Source organism: Triticum aestivum, chromosome 2B (genome assembly GCF_018294505.1).
Source record: "Triticum aestivum cultivar Chinese Spring chromosome 2B, IWGSC CS RefSeq v2.1, whole genome shotgun sequence".
NCBI lineage: Eukaryota > Viridiplantae > Streptophyta > Magnoliopsida > Poales > Poaceae > Triticum > Triticum aestivum.
In genome coordinates, this window is record NC_057798.1 from 538,303,644 (window position 1) to 538,324,947 (window position 21,304).

Genomic DNA, 21,304 nt, shown 5'->3' on the forward strand with positions numbered 1-21,304 from the left:
GCAGCGCAAGGCGAAGGAGGATGAGGCAGCATACCAGTCGCGCATGTCGGAGGCCATCGCGCTCTCCGCTTCTGACGAGTGCGTCGTGCCGCCGTCCCCTGTCAAGCCCGAGCCAGCGCCGACCCTCGTCAAGCCCGAGCAGTACAAATGGGACGGAGTGGTGCACGAGTGGGTCAGCACGCCACCCGTCTGGCTTGGGGCGACGCCGGCGCAGGAGAAACTCTACGTCGAGCACTGGCGGCAACGCTGGCTGGCGGGGGAGCGCCACGAGGGCGAGCACCTCGAGCAGTGGCAGCACGAGGCGGAGGAGGAGGAGCGCCTGCCCGTGCTGCCCAACCGGTAGCGGTCAACCCGGCACCGGAGGACGTCGCCATAGCCTGGGAGACGGCGTTCTCCTGGGCTGGCCCGGCGCCAACGCTCGTCGACCTCACCAGCCCCGACGCTGATGACGATGCCTAGGGCAGCACGTATCCTCCTCGTTTTTAGTTTTATTAAATGTGTTTAATAACTAATGTAATGCGGACTCTTGGACCCTAGCCGGCCCCAAAATTAACATTTTTAATTTCAAAATATTTGTGTTATTTATTTTTTCGTGCGCGAACTCAAAAATGGGTCAGGCCAGCGTTGGGTGCAAACGTCGATCCAAACACGAAAGCGGGATATAAGTGTGCTGGGCCAATTCAAACGGACAAAATCGGCGTCCAAGCCGGTTGGAGTTGCTCTTGCTTGCTCTCCCGGGAGGAATTTTTAGAGGACGGCTTCCACGGTCTGACTTGGATTGGATGGTTATTCCCGCGCGAAGAATCAACTCCCTGTTTCCACTACGGGTCGCCGACCTCCCCGGCCTCCAGACCAAGCATCTCCAAGCGATAAGGGCGCGATCACGCCGGCCAACCATCGCGCGCCACCTGTTCCCGTCCCGTCGCCGTCGCATCCCCAACCAGCCGCGTAACGACGCCGGCCTAATTTTTCCTACGACAACGACGACCACGTTACGGCCTCCTTTTTCTTCCCCGGAGCTTTCACGGCGCGTCGGGACGACGGGAACGCAGCGCGGGCACCGCCGCGCAGCACCGGACCCGGATAAGGCATGCGCTCGGTGGCACTGGCGAACAAACATGGCCCTGGCCCGCCGGGACAGCGACTTCCATGGCCCCGAGGGCGTCCACGTCCCCCGCTCGCCTCAAAACCCCGCGCGCCCCGGCCCGCACTCCGCCCTCCTCAGAAGCTCAAAGCCAACGGCCGAGAGGAAAAGCTTGGCTGAGAATCGCCTGGTCACTGCAGCCAGTCACGGTGGTGGCGCTGGTGCTAACTGGGCTTGTCGGACTGTGAGCGAGCAGTGAGCGCGTGCCATGGAGGGGGAGGAGAAGCCGGTGGTGGGCGGGGCCTACTGGGGCGTGGGCGCGAGGGCGTGCGACTCCTGCGCCACCGAGGCGGCCAGGCTCTTTTGCCGCGCCGACGCCGCGTTCCTCTGCGCCGGCTGCGACGCGCGCGCGCACGGCGCCGGGTCGCGCCACGCCCGGGTCTGGCTCTGCGAGGTCTGCGAGCACGCGCCCGCGGCCGTCACGTGCAAGGCCGACGCCGCCGTGCTCTGCGCCTCCTGCGACGCCGACATCCACGCCGCCAACCCGCTCGCGCGCCGGCACGAGCGCGTCCCCGTTGCGCCCTTCTTCGGCGCGGCCGCCGACGCGCACAAGCCTTTCGTGTCGTCGGGAGCCCAGGCCGCTGCCGAGGACGACGGGAGCAACGACGCCGAGGCGGCGTCGTGGCTGCTCCCCGAGCCCGATCACAAGGATGGCGCCAACGGTGCTACCGCCGACGTGTTCTTCGCGGATTCCGACCATTACCTCGACCTCGACTTCGCGCGGTCAATGGACGACATCAAGGCCATCAGCGTGCAGCTCAACGGCCAGCCCGAGATCGACCTCAACGGCGGCAACAAAGGCTTCTACTCCGACCACTCCATGAACCACAGCGTAAGGATCATTTCCAGTCTATGCACGAGCAAGGCCAAGGTGGAGCTGCCAGCGTTCTGACTTCTGATGGACATCTTGCTTGGTGACGGGACGCATGCAGGTATCCTCCTCTGAGGCGGCGGTGGTCCCGGACGCGGCGGCGGCGCCGGTGGTGAGCCGCGGGAGGGAGCGGGAGGCGCGGCTGATGCGTTACAGGGAGAAGCGCAAGAGCCGGCGGTTCGAGAAGACCATCCGGTACGCGTCCCGCAAGGCGTACGCCGAGACGCGGCCGCGCGTCAAGGGCCGGTTCGCCAAGCGCACCGGCACGGCGGACGCCGACGCCCTGGAGGAGCACGAGGAGATGTACTCCTCGGCCGCGGCCGCCGTCGCCGCGCTCATGGCGCCAGGCCCCGACCACGACTACGGCGTGGACGGCGTGGTGCCGACCTTGGTGTGATCGATCGGTCGCCGGCGCGTCCTTCCGGGCTGTAATTTTGTTGCATGCATGCACGCACGCACAGCTTCGTCTAGCATTTGATCACTCATCAATTGTATATTCATGATTACGCGGGAGCGATCCAGACTTCCGATCCAACCCCCTCCTTAATTTTGCCCGATCCATGTAATTTTTCACCTGTAGCATATCATCATCATCACGAGCTGGCTAATCTGCAACTACTCTACTCCACTTTTACTAATCCACTTGCTGCTATCGCTCGCATTACTGCTGCTTTAGGGCAGAACTTTCATGCCATTTTGCTATCACTGCAATCAACTTGCCTGTCACTTTGCTGCTGTCTTTGTTGCTGAAATTTGACGATCAGAAGAGATCCTGGTCTTTCTTTAATATACGCGGTGGTATATCTTTCGCCATTCCGCCACTGGTTAAGCTCTGAGATCTCGAATGGAAATGTCCGATGGCTGACATGCTTCCTTTGCCGAGTGCGTGATGGTGCAATCTTTCTCTCTCACGGGCTCAGGGCCTGGCCACCGTTGGTTGGCTGGCTAGCTTTAGCCGTGGAGCAAATGCGACAGTACCTCCTATAATGCTTTGGGAACCATCTTTTTCCAGTGGTGAGATTCGATGTTTTTCCCTTTCCACCGGTCAACCACAGGACAACAATTGTCACATCCGAGTTGCGCTATAGACTAGGATTTTGCTAGAGCATATTTTGAATTTTTATCACTAAGAACTTTAGCAAAATTGTCTCCCTCTTCCCTGTAAGAGCATCTACAGCCAGACTTCGCAAATTCGGCCCGTCAAAAGCCCGCGGGCGCATCCGGATGGCCCCTCATATTTTCTTCCGTGCATCCACATATCTCAAATCCGGACTCTCAAATCCATGCAAATACACGCATGTCGATCATGCAACACAATGTCACACGTAAATAGCAATTTTTGGTATCAAGCATAGATAGTGTTTACATAAAATTTATTTGAAGTGCCAAACTCAAGCATTGCCTCCTTGGTTGCCATTGTGGATCCACATGTGCTCCATAAGATCATTGAGTAGCTGCGTGTGCACCTGCTGATCTCGAAGATTGTGATGCATCTGCAGAAAGTTCATAAGCTGAGTCGGAGAGTTGCCGGACGTACCACGGTGGCATCCGGGCCGGCGACGACGTCCCCCGCGGCGAGGACGGGAGCGCTTTTCCGGAGCTGGCGCCGGAGAACCTCGGAGCGGCTGCGGAGCGGGCGCGGCGGCCGAGTGCGAGACGGACGACGCGGAGGAGGAAGAAGAGAGGAGATAGCAAATGAATCTGGTTAGTCTTCGGAGTGGATTTGGTGCAATTTGGGGTGGGGTCGGGCTGTCAGGTCCGATGTGGCGGGTGTGTCCGGACGTCCCTATATTCGCCCCATATTTGGACTGGATATAGGCGGTGCCGATCAGCCCGGGCGTTTGACGGCCATTTGAGAGGCTCATCTGGGTTAAAAAATCGTGACCGGGTGACCCGCCTTGATATATAAGACGGGTTTAAGAGGTCCGGTTGCAGATGCTCTAATCATAAGCTTCACTTCACGAATCAGGTGTAGAAGGTATCACAATCCATTTCTACACGAGAAACATGGCAACGGTATGCTTGGTTCGGCCACTCAAGCCCAACCTTATATTTAGAACTATCCCTCCGTATCAAAATCAAAATATGAAGTGTCAAAAGACATCTTGTATTTTGATACAGAGGTAATAGATGATATCCTGCACGTTGCGGCAGGGATTGGTTACAATATTTTTTGATGAAATTTAAATAAAAAAATAGATGTAATATATTATATTTAATCATTATATAGTTGTATATATATAATAGAATTAGTATTTTCCCATGCGTGTTGTGAGAAATATAATTAGTGTGATTCATGAGGTGGCATGTGTGTATGTTGAGAGAATTGAGATAGTGAGGACCAGGGACAAATTATTTAGGTATATAGGATACATTAGCACTTTTTTTATTATTTTTGAGAAAGAGGGGTCAACCCCTCTGTTTTCTTAGACAAAAGACTAAGTCCAGTCTTAAGAAAAGGCTCAGCCTAGTTCAATTTTGAATTATCAAAGACACGCAAAAACTTACAGGGACAACACAAACACAGAAAATATAAAAGAAGAATGAAAACAAAGATACAAAGTTCTAAGCAGAACAACTTAACGGCAATGGCAATAGCGAGCAACAGCACACAACACCATTAACATCGATCACCGCCCACAACAACTAACCAACTAAGGCCATGGAGGAGGGCACCAATTGTTTTGGCCAACCCCTCTGGTTTCATTTAAAGAAACCACGGTCTTTCTAGATATAAACTACAATATGGGTAGAAACTGGAACGAAGATCACCAGCTAGACGAAGTCTAGACATCCAATGCAAGGCACAACCAGGCCATCGGTAAACTCTAGATAGTCCATCATAAGTAACTGTTGATAATATGCCCTAAAGGCAATAATAAAATAGTTATTATTATATTTCCTTGTTCATGATAATTGTCTATTGTTCATGCTATAATTGTATTAACCGGAAACCGTAATACATGTGTGAATATATAGACCACAACATGTCCCTAGTGAGCCTTTAGTTGACTAGCTCGTTGATCAATAGATGGTTGTGGTTTCCTGACCATAGACATTGGATGTCATTGATAACGGGATCACATCATTGGAAGAATGATGTGATGGACAAGACCCAATCCTAAGCACAACGCAAGATCGAGTAGTTCGTTTGCTAGAGCTTTTCTAATGTCAAGTATCTTTTCCTTAGACCATGAGATTGTGCAAGTCCCGGATGCCGTAGGAATGCTTTGGGTCTATCAAACGTCACAACGTAACTGGGTGACTATAAAGGTGCACTATAGGTATCTCCGAAAGTGTCTATTGGGTTGGCACGAATCAAGACTGGGGTTTGTTACTCCGTATGACGGAGAGGTATCTCTGGGCCCACTCGGTAATGCATCATCATAATGAGCTCAATGTGACTAAGGAGTTAGTCACGGGATCATGTGTTACGAAACGAGTAAAGAGACTTGCCGGTAACGAGATTGAACAAGGTATAGGGATACCGACAATCGAATCTCGGGCAAGTAACATACCGATGGACAAAGGGAATTGTATACGAGATTGATTGAATCCCCGACATCGTGGTTCATTCGATGAGATCATCGTGGAACATGTGGGAGCCAATATGGGTATCCAGATCCCGCTATTGGTTATTGGCCGGAGAGATGTCTCGGTCATGTCTGCATGGTTCCCGAACTCGTAGGGTCTACATACTTAAGGTTCGGTGACGCTAGAGTTGTGATGGGAAATTGTATGTGGTTACCGAAAGTTGTTTGGAGTCCCGGATGAGATTCTGGACGCCACGAGGAGTTTCGAAATGGTCCAGAGGTGAAGATTTATATATGGGAAGTCCAGTTTCAGTCGCCGGAAGGTTTCGGGGGTTATCGGTATTGTACCGGGACCATTGAAAGGTGACCGGGGGTCCACGGGGTGGGGCCACCTACCCCAGGGGACCAAGTGGGCTGAATATGGGTGGAACCAGCCTCCTAGTGGACTGGTGCGCCCCCCAAGGGCCCAAGGCGCCTAGGGTTGGAAACCCTAGGGGGTGGGGGCGCCTCCCACATGCTTGGGGGGGCAAGTTTGCCCTCCTGGTCGCCTCGCCCCTCTCATCTAGATGGATCTAGGGGGCCGTGTCGGTGTCAAAACCAGCAGATCTCGGGTAGGGGTCCCAAACTGTGCGTCTGAGGATCGAAGGTAACATGAGACAGGGGACATGATGTTTACCCATGTTCGGGCCCTCTTAATGGAGGTAATACCCTACTTCCTGCTTGATTGACTTTGATGAGTATAGACGTTACAAGAGTTGATCTACCTCGAGATCATAATGGCTAAACCCTAGATGTCCAGCCTGTATGTTTTGTTATGATGATTGCCTCTACGGACTAAACCCTCCGGTTTATATAGACACCGGAGGGGCCTAGGGTTGTACAGAGTCGGTTTACAAAGAAAGAAAACTTCATATCCGAACGCCAAGCTTGCCATCCACGCAAAGGAGAGTCCCATACAGACACGGGATGGGGGGGGGCTTCTATCTTGTATCTTCACATCCCATCAGTCCGGCCCATGTCACATAGCCCGGACGCCCAGGGACCCCCTAATCCAAGACTCCCTCAGTAGCCCCTGAACCAGGCTTCAATGACGATGTTTCTGGCGCGCAGATTGTCTTGGGCATTGCAAGGCGGGTTCCTCCTCCGAATACTTCAAAGCTGTTGAACAAGAGAACCATATCCAGCTCCGCATAATAGTTACAACCCGGAACCACAAGGGCGAAATACTTAAGCAAAATCAGTCATGTCTACTAACAGCTTTTCCGGCAAGACGTTATGTTCTAGCCTTATTACTATTCAGTACCGTTTTGCGGCCTCCTCCTGCGCGTTTCGAGGCGTGCCTTCCACTGACACAACTTGTCAAAGCAGAGATCGTGTCCCCTTATTGCGGGATTCCCATCAATACGGGTTTGGGTAATCCAACCGTGTCGTTCGCACGACCCCTTGGGAATAGGAGAGTTTTAAGGCTTGTGAGGGGGCGCTTGATATTTACTGCCTTTATAAGAGGATAAAGATCCATATTTTTACCCCACGCCTTCTTCTTCCTCAACCCTTCCGTCCTTGAGCTCCAGCGCCCAAGTTTCAATCTTTTCTGCCCCCACCAAACACTCGAGCCATGTCCGGATCCGGCACGCAGGGCAAGTGGATGGCTTCCTCCGTTACTGAGAGGAATGTCAAGGAACTCCGGGAAGCGGGCTACTTGGCCATGGACATCGCGCATCGGCTTCCAGCCAAAAAGCAGATCGTCCCTACTCCAGAGCCTAATGAGAGGGTAGTGTTCATCCCCCACTCTCTCTGCGGACTAGGGTTTCCCCTCCATCCTTTCGTCCGCGGCCTCATGTTCTATTACGGGCTAGATTTCCATGATCTCTCCCCAAATTCCTTCCTCAAGATTTCGGCATTCATCATCGTGTGTGAAGCGTTCCTCCGCATCCCCCCTCCCATTTCGGCCTATGGCTCAAGGTCTTCAATGTGAAGCCGAAAGTGGTCGACGGTCAACATGCGGAATGTGGCGGCGCCATGGTGAGCAAGCTCCCCGACGTCACCTGGCCCAAGGGGGCCTTTGTGGAGACTGTGAAGGGATGGCAATAGGAGTGGTTCTATATCACGGAACCTCATGACGCCACATGGGCCGCCACTCCTGAGTTCAAATCTGGGCCTCCAATGCGGCTTGCATCATGGATTAACAAAGCCCTGGATTGGGCGTCGTCCGACGAGGTGACGACACTGCAGACGCGCATCAAGAGCATGATAGAGAAGGACACCGGTCTCGCCGATGTGATCCAGGTGATGCTTTTTCACCGGATTCTCCCCTGCCAGGCAGGACTCTTCATATGTGGGAGTTCAATCTGGCCGGCCCTCGGACCCTGCAGCGATTCTTCGGCACGACGCATGAAGAGATCTGGAAGCTGGTTTTCAAGGCCCAGAAGTCGTGGTCGGAGACGACCAAAGACATCGGCCTCGACTGCACTCATCCGGCCACTCCAGTAAGTTTCATGATTTCCGAATATAACTTCGATTTGTAAACCCAAGGGGTATGCTGAGCTCTCCATTCTTCCCTCAAGGCTGGACAAAGAAGGCGGAGCGGATTCGATGTCCGGCTCCGTTACCCGAAGACCCAGCCATTCCCTTGCTAACGAAGATGCTGATCCCAGTGCCGTACGAGGCACCGGAGAAGAAGGCCAAGAAGAAGGGCAAGGAGGCCAAAAGTGGCCTTCGCCGTAAAGGTGCTTCGGATGTGGTGTCCGAAGATACCGAAGTTCTCTCCTCCCATGAAGGAGATGAGGATCAGCATGCCGAGACCATCCCCCCATGGCGCCCCAGGGCGAAGCCCCTAGCCAAATCGTAAGTATTTGAAGATACTGCGCACATGTTTGGCCTTTTGCAAATTGTAGGATAACATATCATTTACGTATTTCAGTCCGGCCCGTGATCTCCCCCAACAATCATCGTCTTCGGGGAACTCGTTGGCGCCGGAGATGATGGAGAGCGAAACGCCTCCGCGAACCTCTCCGCCACATGCCGCGGATGACACCGAGGTGTTGTCCCAAAGGACTTCTCCAGGCCAGGGAGAGGTGTGGAAGACCGTTGAAACGGCGCCAGAGGGTAATGCCTCGGCTGCCAAAAACATGGGGGGAACAATCCCCATGGAAACTGATGACGGTCAGGCCCCCAGCCAAATAAAGCTCCGGAGACCCACATGGCTTCGGAGTCGAGCGAGCAGCCCCCTTTAAGGGAAGGGGGTGTGCCGACTCCACTAGCGATCTCTACCAATCTGGAGGCGCCGGATACATTGAGGGAAGCACTTCAGCGTGCTTCCGTTGTGGAGGAGCACCGTACCTTGATGGGTACGGTGGTTGAGATGGTTCAGTCTGCCAAAAGTGGATTGAACGAAGCTTTCGCTAGCCTGTTAACAGGCTTTGAGGTATGTGATATAATATGCTTAGCCGTTTTTCACACTGGAAGAATATGCATGTACATAGATAGTAGCCCCTGAGACTCTGTTTGGTTCTTTGGAAAAAGGAGCCGGACAGAGGATCAAAATTCATAGGAGATAACGCATTTAACTATTTTGACAAACATGCTTCACTATCGGCGGCTTCAGACAAGGACGCTGAAGTTTCCGAACTCCACCGGAAACTGAAGCTGGCTAATGATGAGATCGACCTATTAACAAGCGGTTCGATGAGACCCAAGGTATGCTTTTAAAAGACCCCTTACAAGCCTAAATTATAGTGCAAACTCAGAGTTTACGCTCATGTTCTGCTATGTATATGATTGTAGGCAACGCGACCGAGGTTGAGGCCCTCAAGAGTGCCCTTGCCGAAGCCAAGGAGGAGGCGAAGGCAAGTAAAGCAGCCGCAGACAAAGCGGCTGTGGATGTAGAGGCCGAAAAGGTCGCCCGCCGTCAATATGAGGCGAGGGTGACCGAAGTGGAGCAAGCGCTCTAGGAGGCCACCAATAAGTGTGAGTCCTTGGAGGAGAGGAACAAGGCCCAAGCGGCCGAACTCACCAAGGCTATTCAAGAGGCGAAGGAGGCGCAGACCGAGTCCCGGGCGGCTCGCGAGGAGATCAAGCAAGCCGAACAGATAGCGGCTAGTAAGCCTTTTCTTTTATAGAGTATATTTGGCGGTCGAAGATACACTTTGCTAAATCGACTATGCAGTGCTCCATACGCCTTTGCCGATCTCCCGAGGAGTGCTGCCGACGCCGCCCAGTATTTCCGGGCCCAAGAAGGGAACACGACGGAGAAGCTCTTCTGGTCGTAGTACTTGGCGCCGGAGCGGCCAGCGCTACTGAACAACCAGATGATGTAGCTCGCGGAGCTGCATAGGATGTCTGGTTTGGCCATGAAGGACATCATAGTCCGGCTATGGCCAGCCGAACCTATTCCGAGCAGCTACTTCGGCCTGGTCAAGCGGCTGGGCGATGCCTTGCCCCGAGTTGAGCTGTCAAACGCTCGGCGTGCATAGAAGGTGCGCAAATGGCCTTTGCCCGTGTCAAGATGCACTTGGCAGAGATGAAGGCTGCTGTTGTAGCGGTTGAGGGTCCGTCCGGAGGCAAGGACCACCGCAAGCCGGAGCACTACTTCGAAGACGTCCTGGAGGGTGCCCGCTTGATAGAGGGCCAATGCTCAAAGGACATCATGTTCGAATAAATGTATCCGAAATGCTGAGACGATGTATTATAAACCAATGCTTTTGTAATATATTTATGTTGTTTATCTTTAAAGTGTTTTTCCTCCTGTGCGACTATTTTTATCACTGAGAGTTTGCCAGTCGTCGGCTTCCGCCCCCACATAGATACTACGGGGGTGCTCGAGATAGCACATAACCACACTTGACCCAATGTCTTGGTCCGTGAAGGAGGTGTTAGTGCGCCGAACCAGGCAATCAGACTATGCGGCTTTATCATTCTCACTCAGCCATAGGAGTTTGACAATGGGACTGTGAGATAGCCACTGGTGCGTGTGCAGCTATCCGAGCTTGGATGCCTTAAGCACATGACTGAAAAGAGCCAGTCCTTCATGTAACACGGGAGAAATCACTAGAGATTTAGTATGTCGCCAAATTGCTAACCAGCTCTCGCTGCATCATGACAGTCAGTTTTCAGCTTTCTCTACTAAGTTATTTGACCGGATGAACCAGAAACACAATCACAGTAGTTCTCCCTTTACTTCCTTAGCCGAATGAGTGGAACATAAGGCGGTAATCACAGGAGCCGGGCAACCCAATTATTGACCAAAGACATGATTCGGAGGCGATGCATATAGTGCCATATTCGAGACGCCGAAGCATACTATAAAAGTGTTCGGACTTTTTTTTGTTTGAAAAATATATGTGGCCGGATAGATCCCCTAGCGATTTGAATCGTGCCGAGGTGTATACATCAATCAGACGTAAAGAGGGGATACAGAGTATGAAATAAGCCCATAACAAATAGGGTTGGGCGAAACTGCTTCCATTATAGCCTGATTGATACATCAAAACATATTTTTACAGAGGATGCGATAAGCATCTAGGCTATGCCGAACAGAAGGGAAAGTTGTATACAGGTCCTAAGAAGAAAAAGATGATCTTGAAGATCCTTTGGACACTCTGTCGCACGTCTGCGCTGCTTTTCTCCTTGGTATATGATCCTTTGAGAGGATCCATGATTGAGTAGACATAGGGAGACTAGAAAAGGGGCCTTTAGTATCATCCGAACAGTGATGTGGGTCTTAAAGAACCTGAAAAGAAAAAATAAGAAGAAAAAGAAAAGGATACGAGGGTCCGTATAGGGTCGAGATGTATCATGGACCTTGCTTTTGGTGTGCCTCCCTCCTTGCCCATAGTATTTCCAGTGCGTAGTTATGTACGCGTGGTACGCATGCCGCTATGAAGTTCGGGTTTTGACAGAGGCTGGATTGCTAATCTAGCTCTGGACGAGCTGGACTGTCATGCTGGAGGATAGACCGGACTCGTTTGACAGTGTTCAGCGGCTTGAATGCCGATATAGTATTCGGCTTAATGAGGCCACCATGTACTTCGGCTGCTAGGGCCGCGGTATGCTCCGTCGTGCGGAGGGAGCGCTCCATGTTTCCATTGACTGTTATGACGCCGCGTGGTCCGGGCATCTTGAGCTTCAGATAAGCATAGAGCGGGACTGCATTGAAACGGGCGAACACGGTTCGTCCAAGCAGTGTGTGATAGCCACTGCGGAACGGGACGATGTCGAAGATCAGGTCTTCGCTTCGGAAATTATCCAATGAGCCAAAGACTGCTTCCAGCGTTATGGAACCTGTGCAGCAGGCCTCTACGCCTTTAAAGGTGGTTTTAGTGGGCTTGATCCTTGACAGATCAATGCCCATTTTGCGGACAGTGTCCTGATAGAGCAGGTTAAGACTGCTAGCGTCGTCCATAAGGACTCGCGTGAGATGGAATCCGTCGATAATTGGATCAAGGACCAATGCCGCCGAACCTCCATGACGAATACTGGTCAGATGGTCTATGCAATCAAAGGTGACCGGGCAAGCCGACCATGGTTGAATTTCGGGGCGACTGGCTCTATGGCGTAGACGTACCTGAGTGTGCGCTTGCGCTCCCGCTTGGGGATATGAGTGACATAGATCACATTCACTATTTTTATCTCGGGGGGAAATTTCTTCTGCCCCCCCCGTGTTCGTTGGACAAGGCTCTTCATCATCGTCCTTGCTAGGCGTCCCTTTCCCCTTATGTTCGGTGTTTATCTTACCGACCTGTTTAAAGACCCAACATTTTCTGTTGGTATGATTGGCAGGCTTGTCTGGGGTGCCATGGATCTGGCAAGGCCGATCTAGTATTCGGTCCAAACTGGATGGACCCCCATCTTTGTTTCCATTGAATGGCTTCTTCCGCTGATTAGGTTTAGAGCCACTGAATCCGGCGTTGACCATCGTGTCTTCGCTATCTTCATTGTTGCTTCAATGCTTGTGTTTATTGCGACGTGGCCTGCCGTTGCCATCTCTGGCCTCGGAGGTGCCAGGGTCACTGGTGATGTTCCTTCTACGAGCTAGCCAGCTATCTTCTCCCATGCAAAAGCGGGTCATGCGTGCGGTGAGAGCTGCCATGGACTTCGGTTTTTCTTCGTCGAGGTGTCGGGCAAGCCACTCGTCCCGGACGCTTTGTTTGAAGGCCGCGAGGGCTTCGGCGTCCGAACAGTCGACGATTTGGTTCTTTTTAATTAAGAACCTGGTCCAGAGCTTCTGGGCTGACTCTCTGGGTTGCTGGACTATGTGACTAAGGTCATCGACATCTGGAGGCCGGACATAGGTACCTTGGAAGTTATCTCTAAAGGCATCTTCCAAATCTTCCCAACTACCAATAGAATATTCCGGGAGGCTGTTTAACTAGTGCCGTGCTGTTCCTTTTAGTTTTAGGGGGAGGTACTTGATGGCGTGGAGATCGTCACCGCGAGCCATGTGGATGTGGAGAAGAAAATCCTCGATCCATACTGCGGGATCTGTCGTTCCATCATATGATTCAATGTTCACGGGTTTAAACTCTTCTAGGAATTGGTGCTCCATTACCTCATCGGTAAAGCATAAGGGGTGTGTCGCGCCTCTGTATTGGGCGACGTCACGGCGCAGTTTGGATGACGTCCGTATGCTGTTTTCGGCCCGGGTGCAGTTATGCCTATCGCGCGGGCCCTGATGGCTGTCGTCTCGCATTGGGGCATGATACGTCTCCAACGTATCTATAATTTTTTATTGTTCTATGTTGTTTTATTATCAATCTTGGATGTTTTATAATCATTTTATATCATTTTTTGGTACTAACCTATTGACATAGTGACAAGTGCTAGTTGATGTTTTTTCCATGTTTTTTACATCGCAGAAAATCAATATCAGACGGAGTCCAAATGCCACGAAACTCCATGATGTTTTTTATGGGCCATAAGGAATACAACGGGCCCTGGCTGCGCCTGGGGGGTGCCCTGAGGGGGGCACAACCCACCATGGCACGCCAGGAGGCCCAGGCGCGCCCTGGCCGGTTGTGCCCACCTCGGGTGCCCCCAGACTGCCTCTTTGCTCTTTGAATACCCCAATATTCCAGAAACCCTAAAGGCATCGACAAAATAATCATCCGGCCGCCGTAGAGTCCAGAACCACGAGATCCAATCTAGACACCATCTCGGATGGGGTTCACCACCTCCATTGGTGCCTCTCCGATGATGCATGAGTAGTTCTTTGTAGACCTTCGGGTCCGTAGTTAGTAGCTAGATGGATTTCTCTCTCTCGCTGAATTCTCAATACAATGGTCTCTTGGAGATCCAGATGATGTAACTCTTTTGCGGTGTGTTTGTTGGGATCTGATGAACTTCGAGTTTATGATCAATTATATCTTTTTATATGCATGAAATTTATTTGAGTTTCTTTGATCTATTATATGCATGATCTCTTATAGCCTCGCATTTATTCTACGATATTTGGGTTTTGTTTGGCCAACTTGATCTATTTATCTTGCAATGGGAAGAGGTGCTTTGTAGTGGGTTCGATATTACGGTGCTTGATCCCAGTGACAAAAAGGGAAACGACACGTATGTATTGTTGCTACTAAGGATAAAATGATGGGGTCTATCTCTACATAGATAGATCCTGTCTACATCATGTCATCATTCTTATTGCATTACTCTGTTTCTCCATGAACTTAACACACTAGATGCATGCTGGATAGCGGTCGATGTGTGGAGTAATAGTAGTAGATGCAGGCAGGAGTCGGTCTACTAAGCTTGGACGTCATGCCTATATAATGATCATTGCCTGGATATCGTCATGATTATTTGAAGTTCTAACAATTGCCCAACAATAATTTTTTTACCCACCATTTGCTATTTTTCTCGAGAGAAGCCACTAGTGAAACCTACGGCTCCCGGGTCTTCTTTCTCATATATTTGCCTTTGCGATCTACTTTTTCCTTGCATTTATTTTCAGATCTATTAAACAAAAAAAATACAAAAATACCTTGGTGTAATTTATTCTTATTTATTTTATTTGGCATTCGATCTATCAATCTACTACAAATTTACCTCGCGTCCTTTGCCTATCTTGAGGCGCCATACCCCGGAAGGGATTGACAACCCCTTTAACATGTCGGGTTGCGAGGATTTGTTATCTGTGTGCAGGGGCTGTTTACGTTGTGTTGCTTGGTTCTCCTACTGGTTCGATAACCTTGGTTTCATATCTGAGGGAAATACCTACCACCGTTGTGCTGCATCATCCCTCCTCTTTGGGGAAATACTGATGTAGCTTCAAGCGACATCAAAAGGAATTTCTAGCGCCATTGCCGGGGAGGATCTTCAACATATACCAGGTTCTTAATCACAAATCTCATCTCCTTGCAATTTACATTATTTGCCATTTGCCTCTCGTTTTCCTCTCCCCCACTTCACAAAAAATTGCCATTTTATTCGCCTCTCTTTTCCGTTCACAGTTTTCTTGTCAGATCTATCCTTTGCTTGCAATCATGAGTGATTTCGGTATGGCACCAACAAATGATGGCCTAACTCCTAAATTTGGACGTACAGGCAATGTGGATGCTAAAACTTTTATCTTGGGGCAAGGGAACGTTATGGGAAAAGAACGTATCCAAGAATTTTTCAATTGTGTTGGGAATCTAAGTCTTGATGATGCTCCTATACTTTAAACTACTAGATCTTATGCGGATGCTATTTCAGCACTAGTTCTAAAACTTGAAAATAAATTTATTCGTACCCATCCTACTTTGCAAAGATTGTTTTTTGAGCATCCCGACATAAAGAATCCTAGAGCCAGAAAGTTGGCCACTCTCGTTCTTATGAATGAGTTTGACTACATAATACGAGAAGCTAGGAAAATCTTTGATTTTTATGGTATGAATCATGAAAAACCTGTGATAGATGAATTTCTTTACAAGTGACTATGCACTAAGGCATTTGCTTGGGGAAAATAAGATCTTTGATGAGAATCTTAAAAAGGAAGTCTCCGTTCTAGATATAATCCAACAAGTTTTTAATAATGTTAATCAACACTACTCTTGGATTTTTGCGAGAAATCAAAGGGGTTATGATGAAAACCAACTAAGGAATGCTAAAGTTTCCATGGATAATATGTTTTATGTTGTGTTTACAAAACCCCATGATGAAAACACCTCTAAGAAAATTAAGAAGAAAAAGGATGACAAAACTTAGATCCTTGCTTTATGCCTAGCTAAGGGCGTAAAACTATAGCGCTTCTTGGGAGGCAACCCAATGAATAAATTTTATTTTTGCTTTTTGCTTTCTGTTCTTGAGTGTTAGCACAATTATGGTACTGTTATGATTGTGTTCTTTGTGTCCTAATTAGTGTTTGTGTAAAGTAAAGCCTTTAGGATCTTCTTGGGTGATAGTTGTTTGATCTTGCGGAAAAAGACAGAAACTTTGCACTCACAAAAATAATTTTCATAAATCACATAAAAGTGATTTTCCCTGATTCCTTTTGCATAAAATTAATACAAAAATTACCCTGGCCTTCCTAATTTGGTAGAATTTTTGGAGTTCCATAAGTATTCAAACAAATCAGATTGCTACAGACTGTCCTGTTTTGATAGATTCTGTTTTCTTTGTGTTGTGTGCTTATTTTGATGGCTCTATGGTTTTCTTTGATGAGTTTTTGCCATAGAAAAGTTGGAATACAGTAGATATAATACAAAAACAAAATAAGAATTGGTTTGATACAACACTTATAGTAGTGATTTATTTTTCTTACACTAACGGATCTCACGAAGGTTTTGTTGAGTTTTGTGTGATTGAAGTTTTCAAGTTTTGGGTTATCTTACGATGGATGAAGGAAGGATAGAAGAGCCTAAGCTTGGGGATGCCCCGGAATCCCAAGCTATTATCGAAAACTGAGCAACCAAATAAGCTTGGGTATGCCCCCGAGTGGCATCCCCGCTTTCTTCCAACAACTATCGGTATTTTACTTGAAGCTATATTTTTATTTGTCACATGATATGTGTTTTGCTTGGAGCGTCTTGTATGATATGAGTCTTTGCTTGTTTTATTTTGTGTTTTAAGTCATCAATCCTTGCTGGACACGCTTACTTGAGACAGCCAAAATTATGTCATGACTTGTTAGAATTGCTCTCTATGCTTCACTTAAATTTTTTTATGAGCAATGGACTTGCTCTAGTGCTTCACTTATATCTTTTTGAGCATGGTGTGCTTAGTATTTTTGAAGAAATTCTCTCTTGCTTCACTTAGATTTATTTGAGAGTTACTAATTTTTTAAATAAATTCTCTCTTGCTTCACTTAAATTATTTTGAGAGAATGAAGAAAAATTATGCTCATGATCTTCACTTATATTTGTTTGAGCTTATGAAAAGCAACACATGAAAATTAGTCCTGAAGTGATAGATATCCAAGAAGGATATAATAAAAACTTTCATGAAGATCATTGGACAAAATAAACTTGGTTTTTAGTAATAGTTTTGTGATATGATGGTGTGATATGTGAGTTATGTTGATGAGTAATTATGCTTTAGTAAGAATATTGGTGTTAAGGTTTATGATTCCCTATGCAAGTACGAAAGTCAATAGTCATGCAATGAAATTATATCCTACTTGTGGTGCATTATTCGGTGTTATTTATGCTTAATGCTTGCTTATGAGATTATCTGTTTCTTGGTTGGTCGCTTCTCAATCTTTTGCTAGCCTTCAATTTGCACCAAGTATGATCTCTACTTGTGCATCCGAAATCCTTTAAACCAGTTTTGCCACATGAGTCCACTATATCTACCTATATGTGGTATTATTTTGCCGTTCTAAGAAAATTTGCATGTGCCATCTCTAATTTTCAAAATAAACTTCTCTTTTGTGTGTTTGTTTCGCTCGCGGAGCGGTGAGGGGTGGCTAATATTTTCCATGCTGGATGTGTTATTCTCACAATGAGTGTTTATTCACTTGCCATTGTACAAGAGTAAGGCAAAGGTCTTAGGGATGCCTAGTCCTGAAATGCAAAAATGAATTTACTTTATGTTGTCAAATAATAAATTCCTTGGAAAGTGTTGGTATGGAGGGCACCCATGGATACGGTTAGCCATGGAAAGTGAAAGTATGGTGGAAAAAGGAATAAACTTTATTTTCTGTTTGGGAACCGCCTATGATATATCTAGCATGGAAAGTGTTGGGAACTCTAAGTCGTTTTCGTTGGTGGGATGGATACACCTCCCAAAATGTTTTTATCTCTAATGTTTTGCTTTGAGCTATGGCACCTCTACAAATACCCACTTCCCTCTGCGAAGGGTCTTTCTTTTACTTTATGCAATTTTTATTTTGAATTTGAGTCTCCATCTTTTCTCATAAAAAGCACCAACAAGGAGGCAAGATGATCGTACTTAAGTATTGGGTAGCTAATATTCGAGTGTGTTTCATGAATGGATCAATGTTTGAGCATGATGGGCTAGGGATAAATTTTTTTAGCGTTGATATTTTGAAAGACATGGTTGCTTGTTGATATGCTTGAGTATCTAAATTATTGTGTCAAAACTAGACTATAGCTTTCAATCACATAAAATTCCAATTGTCCATGCTATAAAGAAAAGAATATGATATGACATGTTAGGCAGCATTCCACATCAAAAATTCTATTTTTATCACTTACCTACTCGAGGACGAGTAGGAGTTAAGCTTGGGGATGCTGATACGTCTCCAACGTATCTATAATTTTTGATTGTTCCATGTTGTTTTATTATCAATCTTGGATGTTTTATAATCATTTTATAGTCATTTTTATCTTTTTTTGGTACTAACCTATTTACATAGTGCCAAGTGCCAGTTGCTGTTTTTTCCATGTTTTTTACATCGCGGAAAATCAATATCAGTCCAAATGCCACGAAACTCCATGATGATTTTTTATGGGCCAGAAGGAACACAACGGGCCCTGGCTACGCCTGGGGGGTGCCCCGAGGGCGGCACAACCCACCAGGGCGCGCCAGGAGGCCTAGACGCGCCCTTGTGGGTTGTGCCCACCTTGGGTGCCCCCCGAACCGCCTCTTTGCCCTATAAATAACCCAATATTCCAGAAACCCTAAAGGCATCGACGAAATAATCATCCGGCCGCCGTAGAGTCCAGAACCACGAGATCCAATCTAGACACCATCTCGGATGGGGTTCACCACCTCCATTGGTGCCTCTCCGATGATGCATGAGTAGTTCTTTGTAGACCTTCGGGTCCGTAGTTAGTAGCTAGATGGATTTCTCTCTCTCGCTGAATTCTCAATACAATGGTCTCTTGGAGATCCATATGATGTAACTCTTTTGCGGTGTGTTTGTTGGTATCTGATGAACTTCGAGTTTATGATCAATTATATCTTTTTATATGCATGAAATTTATTTGAGTTTCTTTGATCTATTATATGCATGATCTCTTATAGCCTCGCATTTATTCTACGATATTTGGGCTTTGTTTGGCCAACTTGATCTATTTATCTTGCAATGGGAAGAGGTGCTTTGTAGTGGGTTCGATATTACGGTGCTTGATCCCAGTGACAAAAAGGGAAACGACACGTATGTATTGTTGCTACTAAGGATAAAATGATGGGGTCTATCTCTACATAGATAGATCCTGTCTACATCATGTCATCGTTCTTATTGCATTACTCCGTTTCTCCATGAACTTAATATACTAGATGCATGCTGGATAGCGGTTGATGTGTGGAGTAATAGTAGTAGATGCAGGCAGGAGTCGGTCTTCTAATCTTGGGTGTGATACCTATATAATGATCATTGCCTGGATATCGTCATGATTATTTGAAGTTCTACCAATTGCCCAACCGTAATTTGTTTACCCACCGTTTGCTATTTTTCTCAAGAGAAGCCACTAGTGAAACCTGCGGCCCCGGGTCTTCTTTCTCATATATTTGACTTTGCAATTTACTTTTTCCTTGCATTTATTTTCAGATCTATTAAACAAAAAAAATACAAAAATACCTTGCTGCAATTTATTCTTAATTATTTTATTTGGCGTTCGATCTATCAACCTACTACAAATTAACCTCACGTCCTTTGCCTATCTTGAGGCGCCTTACCCCGGAAGGGATTGACAACCCCTTTAACACGTCGGGTTGCGAGGATTTGTTATCTGTGTGCAGGGATTGTTTACGTTGTGTTGCTTGGTTCTCCTACTGGTTCGATAACCTTGGTTTCATATCTGAGGGAAATACCTACCGTCGTTGTGCTGCATCATCCCTTCCTCTTTGGGGAAATACTGGCGTAGCTTCAAGCGACATCAGGCCACGCCCCCTTGATCTATAGATTGATCTGACTTGGCCTACTCTATTGTCGAGGTTTTGTCGTAAGTCGTAGGTGCATCCTGGAGCCGCTGTCTCTTTGCCTTTATGGCGAAGTAGTGCGGGTTGGTTTTTGGCATGTGTGGCCGCTCTGTCCCGTCCGCGCGGTGGTCGGTCAGGCTCGTCAGCAGGTTTATACTTTGGCGGTATTGGCTCAAGGGCCTTCTTCGTCAAATTGTGGTAGCAGCTTGCGCTTTGGATAGCTCTTTGTTGGGCGTTCGAGGCCGTATTCTTCAGCTGCTAGGACTTTAGTCCATCTGTCATTGAGCGTATCTTGTTCGGCTTGAAGCTACTGCTGCTTCTTTTTTAAGCTTCTCGCTATAGCGATTAGCTCACACTTAAAGCGCTCCTGCTCGAGGGATTCCTCTGGCACGATGAAGTCTGCATCGCCGAGGCTCACATCATCCTCGGAGATCAGTAGATAGTTACTATCCTCCGAGTCCTCGTTCCCGACTGGATCATCGGGGTTAACCTGCCCCTCCTCCCAATCATCCTGTTCGGATGTTGGCTCGACGGGGGCTTCGTGGTCTTCGGCATTCTCCGGAGTGTTATCATCTCCGGTGCCGGTATTGCTGTCTTTTTCGTGACGCGATTTTGAGCGGCGCCGCTGACGTCGACGCTTTGAAGGTGCTTCAGCAGGCTTGTCCTCAACCGGATCCTTCCTGCCGTCATCGTCGTCCTCTTTGGGTGCATCCACCATATACACGTCATATGTGGACGTGGCCGTCCAACGTCCGGTAAACGGTGGGTCTTGGCCTTGTTCATCTCCGACATCATCGTCCATGCCGTCGATGTCTTTAGAGGCGTAATCCAGCATGTCGGTTAAGTCTTCGACAGTGGCTATGAAGTGGGTGGTAGGTGGGACGTAAAATTCCCCGCTCTCAGCCCCTAGTCTGGGCTGGGCATAGTTCGGAAGTGATTTCTCTGTAATAGCGAGGGATCGCATTAAGTCCAAAGCCTCATTTAGGAGTGAGGTTTGGATGGGGAAACGAGAGTCTGCGGGTCTGGCCAGGGTGAAAGCCTCCTGGCCCTACCTACTTGGTGCGGACTTTGAAAGTTCGGATCTGGAGTCCGGGGGCGAATCCGACCTTTCAATGATAGGGGGAACCTGGATTAATTCCGAGTTTGCCGTGGACACAATTGTCTCCGGATCCTCGATAATGCGGTCTGCAATGGAGAGTCCGATTGGCTCCGCACTCCAATATTCGGACCTGATGGTTTGCTCTGGATCTAAGGCCAGAGCGATGGTCGGGGCCGCGAACCCTTCGAAGATCAAGTCTCCTCGGATATCAGCGACATAGTTTAGATTCCCGAAACTAATCTGGTGACTAGGGGCGTAGCTGTCGATCTTCTCAAGGTGGCCAATCGAGTTGGCACGCAGTGCGAAGCCGCCGAATACGAAAATTTGTCCGGGGAGGAAAGTCTCCCCCAAAA

At 48.3% G+C, this 21,304-nt stretch overlaps 2 protein-coding genes across 2 annotated transcripts in view; both read left to right on the top strand.

The window, feature by feature from the left end:
• The first annotated feature begins 1,059 nt into the window (after window positions 1-1,059).
• Window positions 1,060-2,649, top strand: LOC123045911 (zinc finger protein CONSTANS-LIKE 4). Its single transcript, XM_044469156.1, has 2 exons — window positions 1,060-1,976; window positions 2,077-2,649. The coding sequence occupies exons 1-2, from the start codon at window positions 1,353-1,355 to the stop codon at window positions 2,410-2,412; spliced, it is 960 nt and encodes a 319-aa protein (XP_044325091.1). The 5' UTR covers window positions 1,060-1,352; the 3' UTR covers window positions 2,413-2,649.
• Window positions 2,650-7,711: 5,062 nt separating this feature from the next.
• LOC123039285 (uncharacterized) overlaps window positions 7,712-21,304 on the top strand; it is a 99,411-nt gene continuing 85,818 nt past the window's right edge. The window contains exons 1-3 of the mRNA XM_044462509.1: window positions 7,712-7,834; window positions 9,226-9,244; window positions 9,332-9,393. Coding sequence (XP_044318444.1) covers window positions 7,712-7,834; window positions 9,226-9,244; window positions 9,332-9,393 — 204 coding nt within the window. The remainder of the gene's footprint in view (window positions 7,835-9,225; window positions 9,245-9,331; window positions 9,394-21,304) is intronic.

What these genes read in the sequence shown, in the direction of transcription:
- LOC123045911 (XM_044469156.1), top strand. Translation starts at nt 1,353, where the DNA reads ATGGAGGGGGAGGAGAAGCCGGTGGTGGGCGGGGCCTACTGGGGCGTG. An exon ending in ACCACTCCATGAACCACAGC is followed by an intron (nt 1,977 to 2,076) that starts GTAAGGATCATT and finishes GGACGCATGCAG; the next exon opens with GTATCCTCCTCTGAGGCGGC.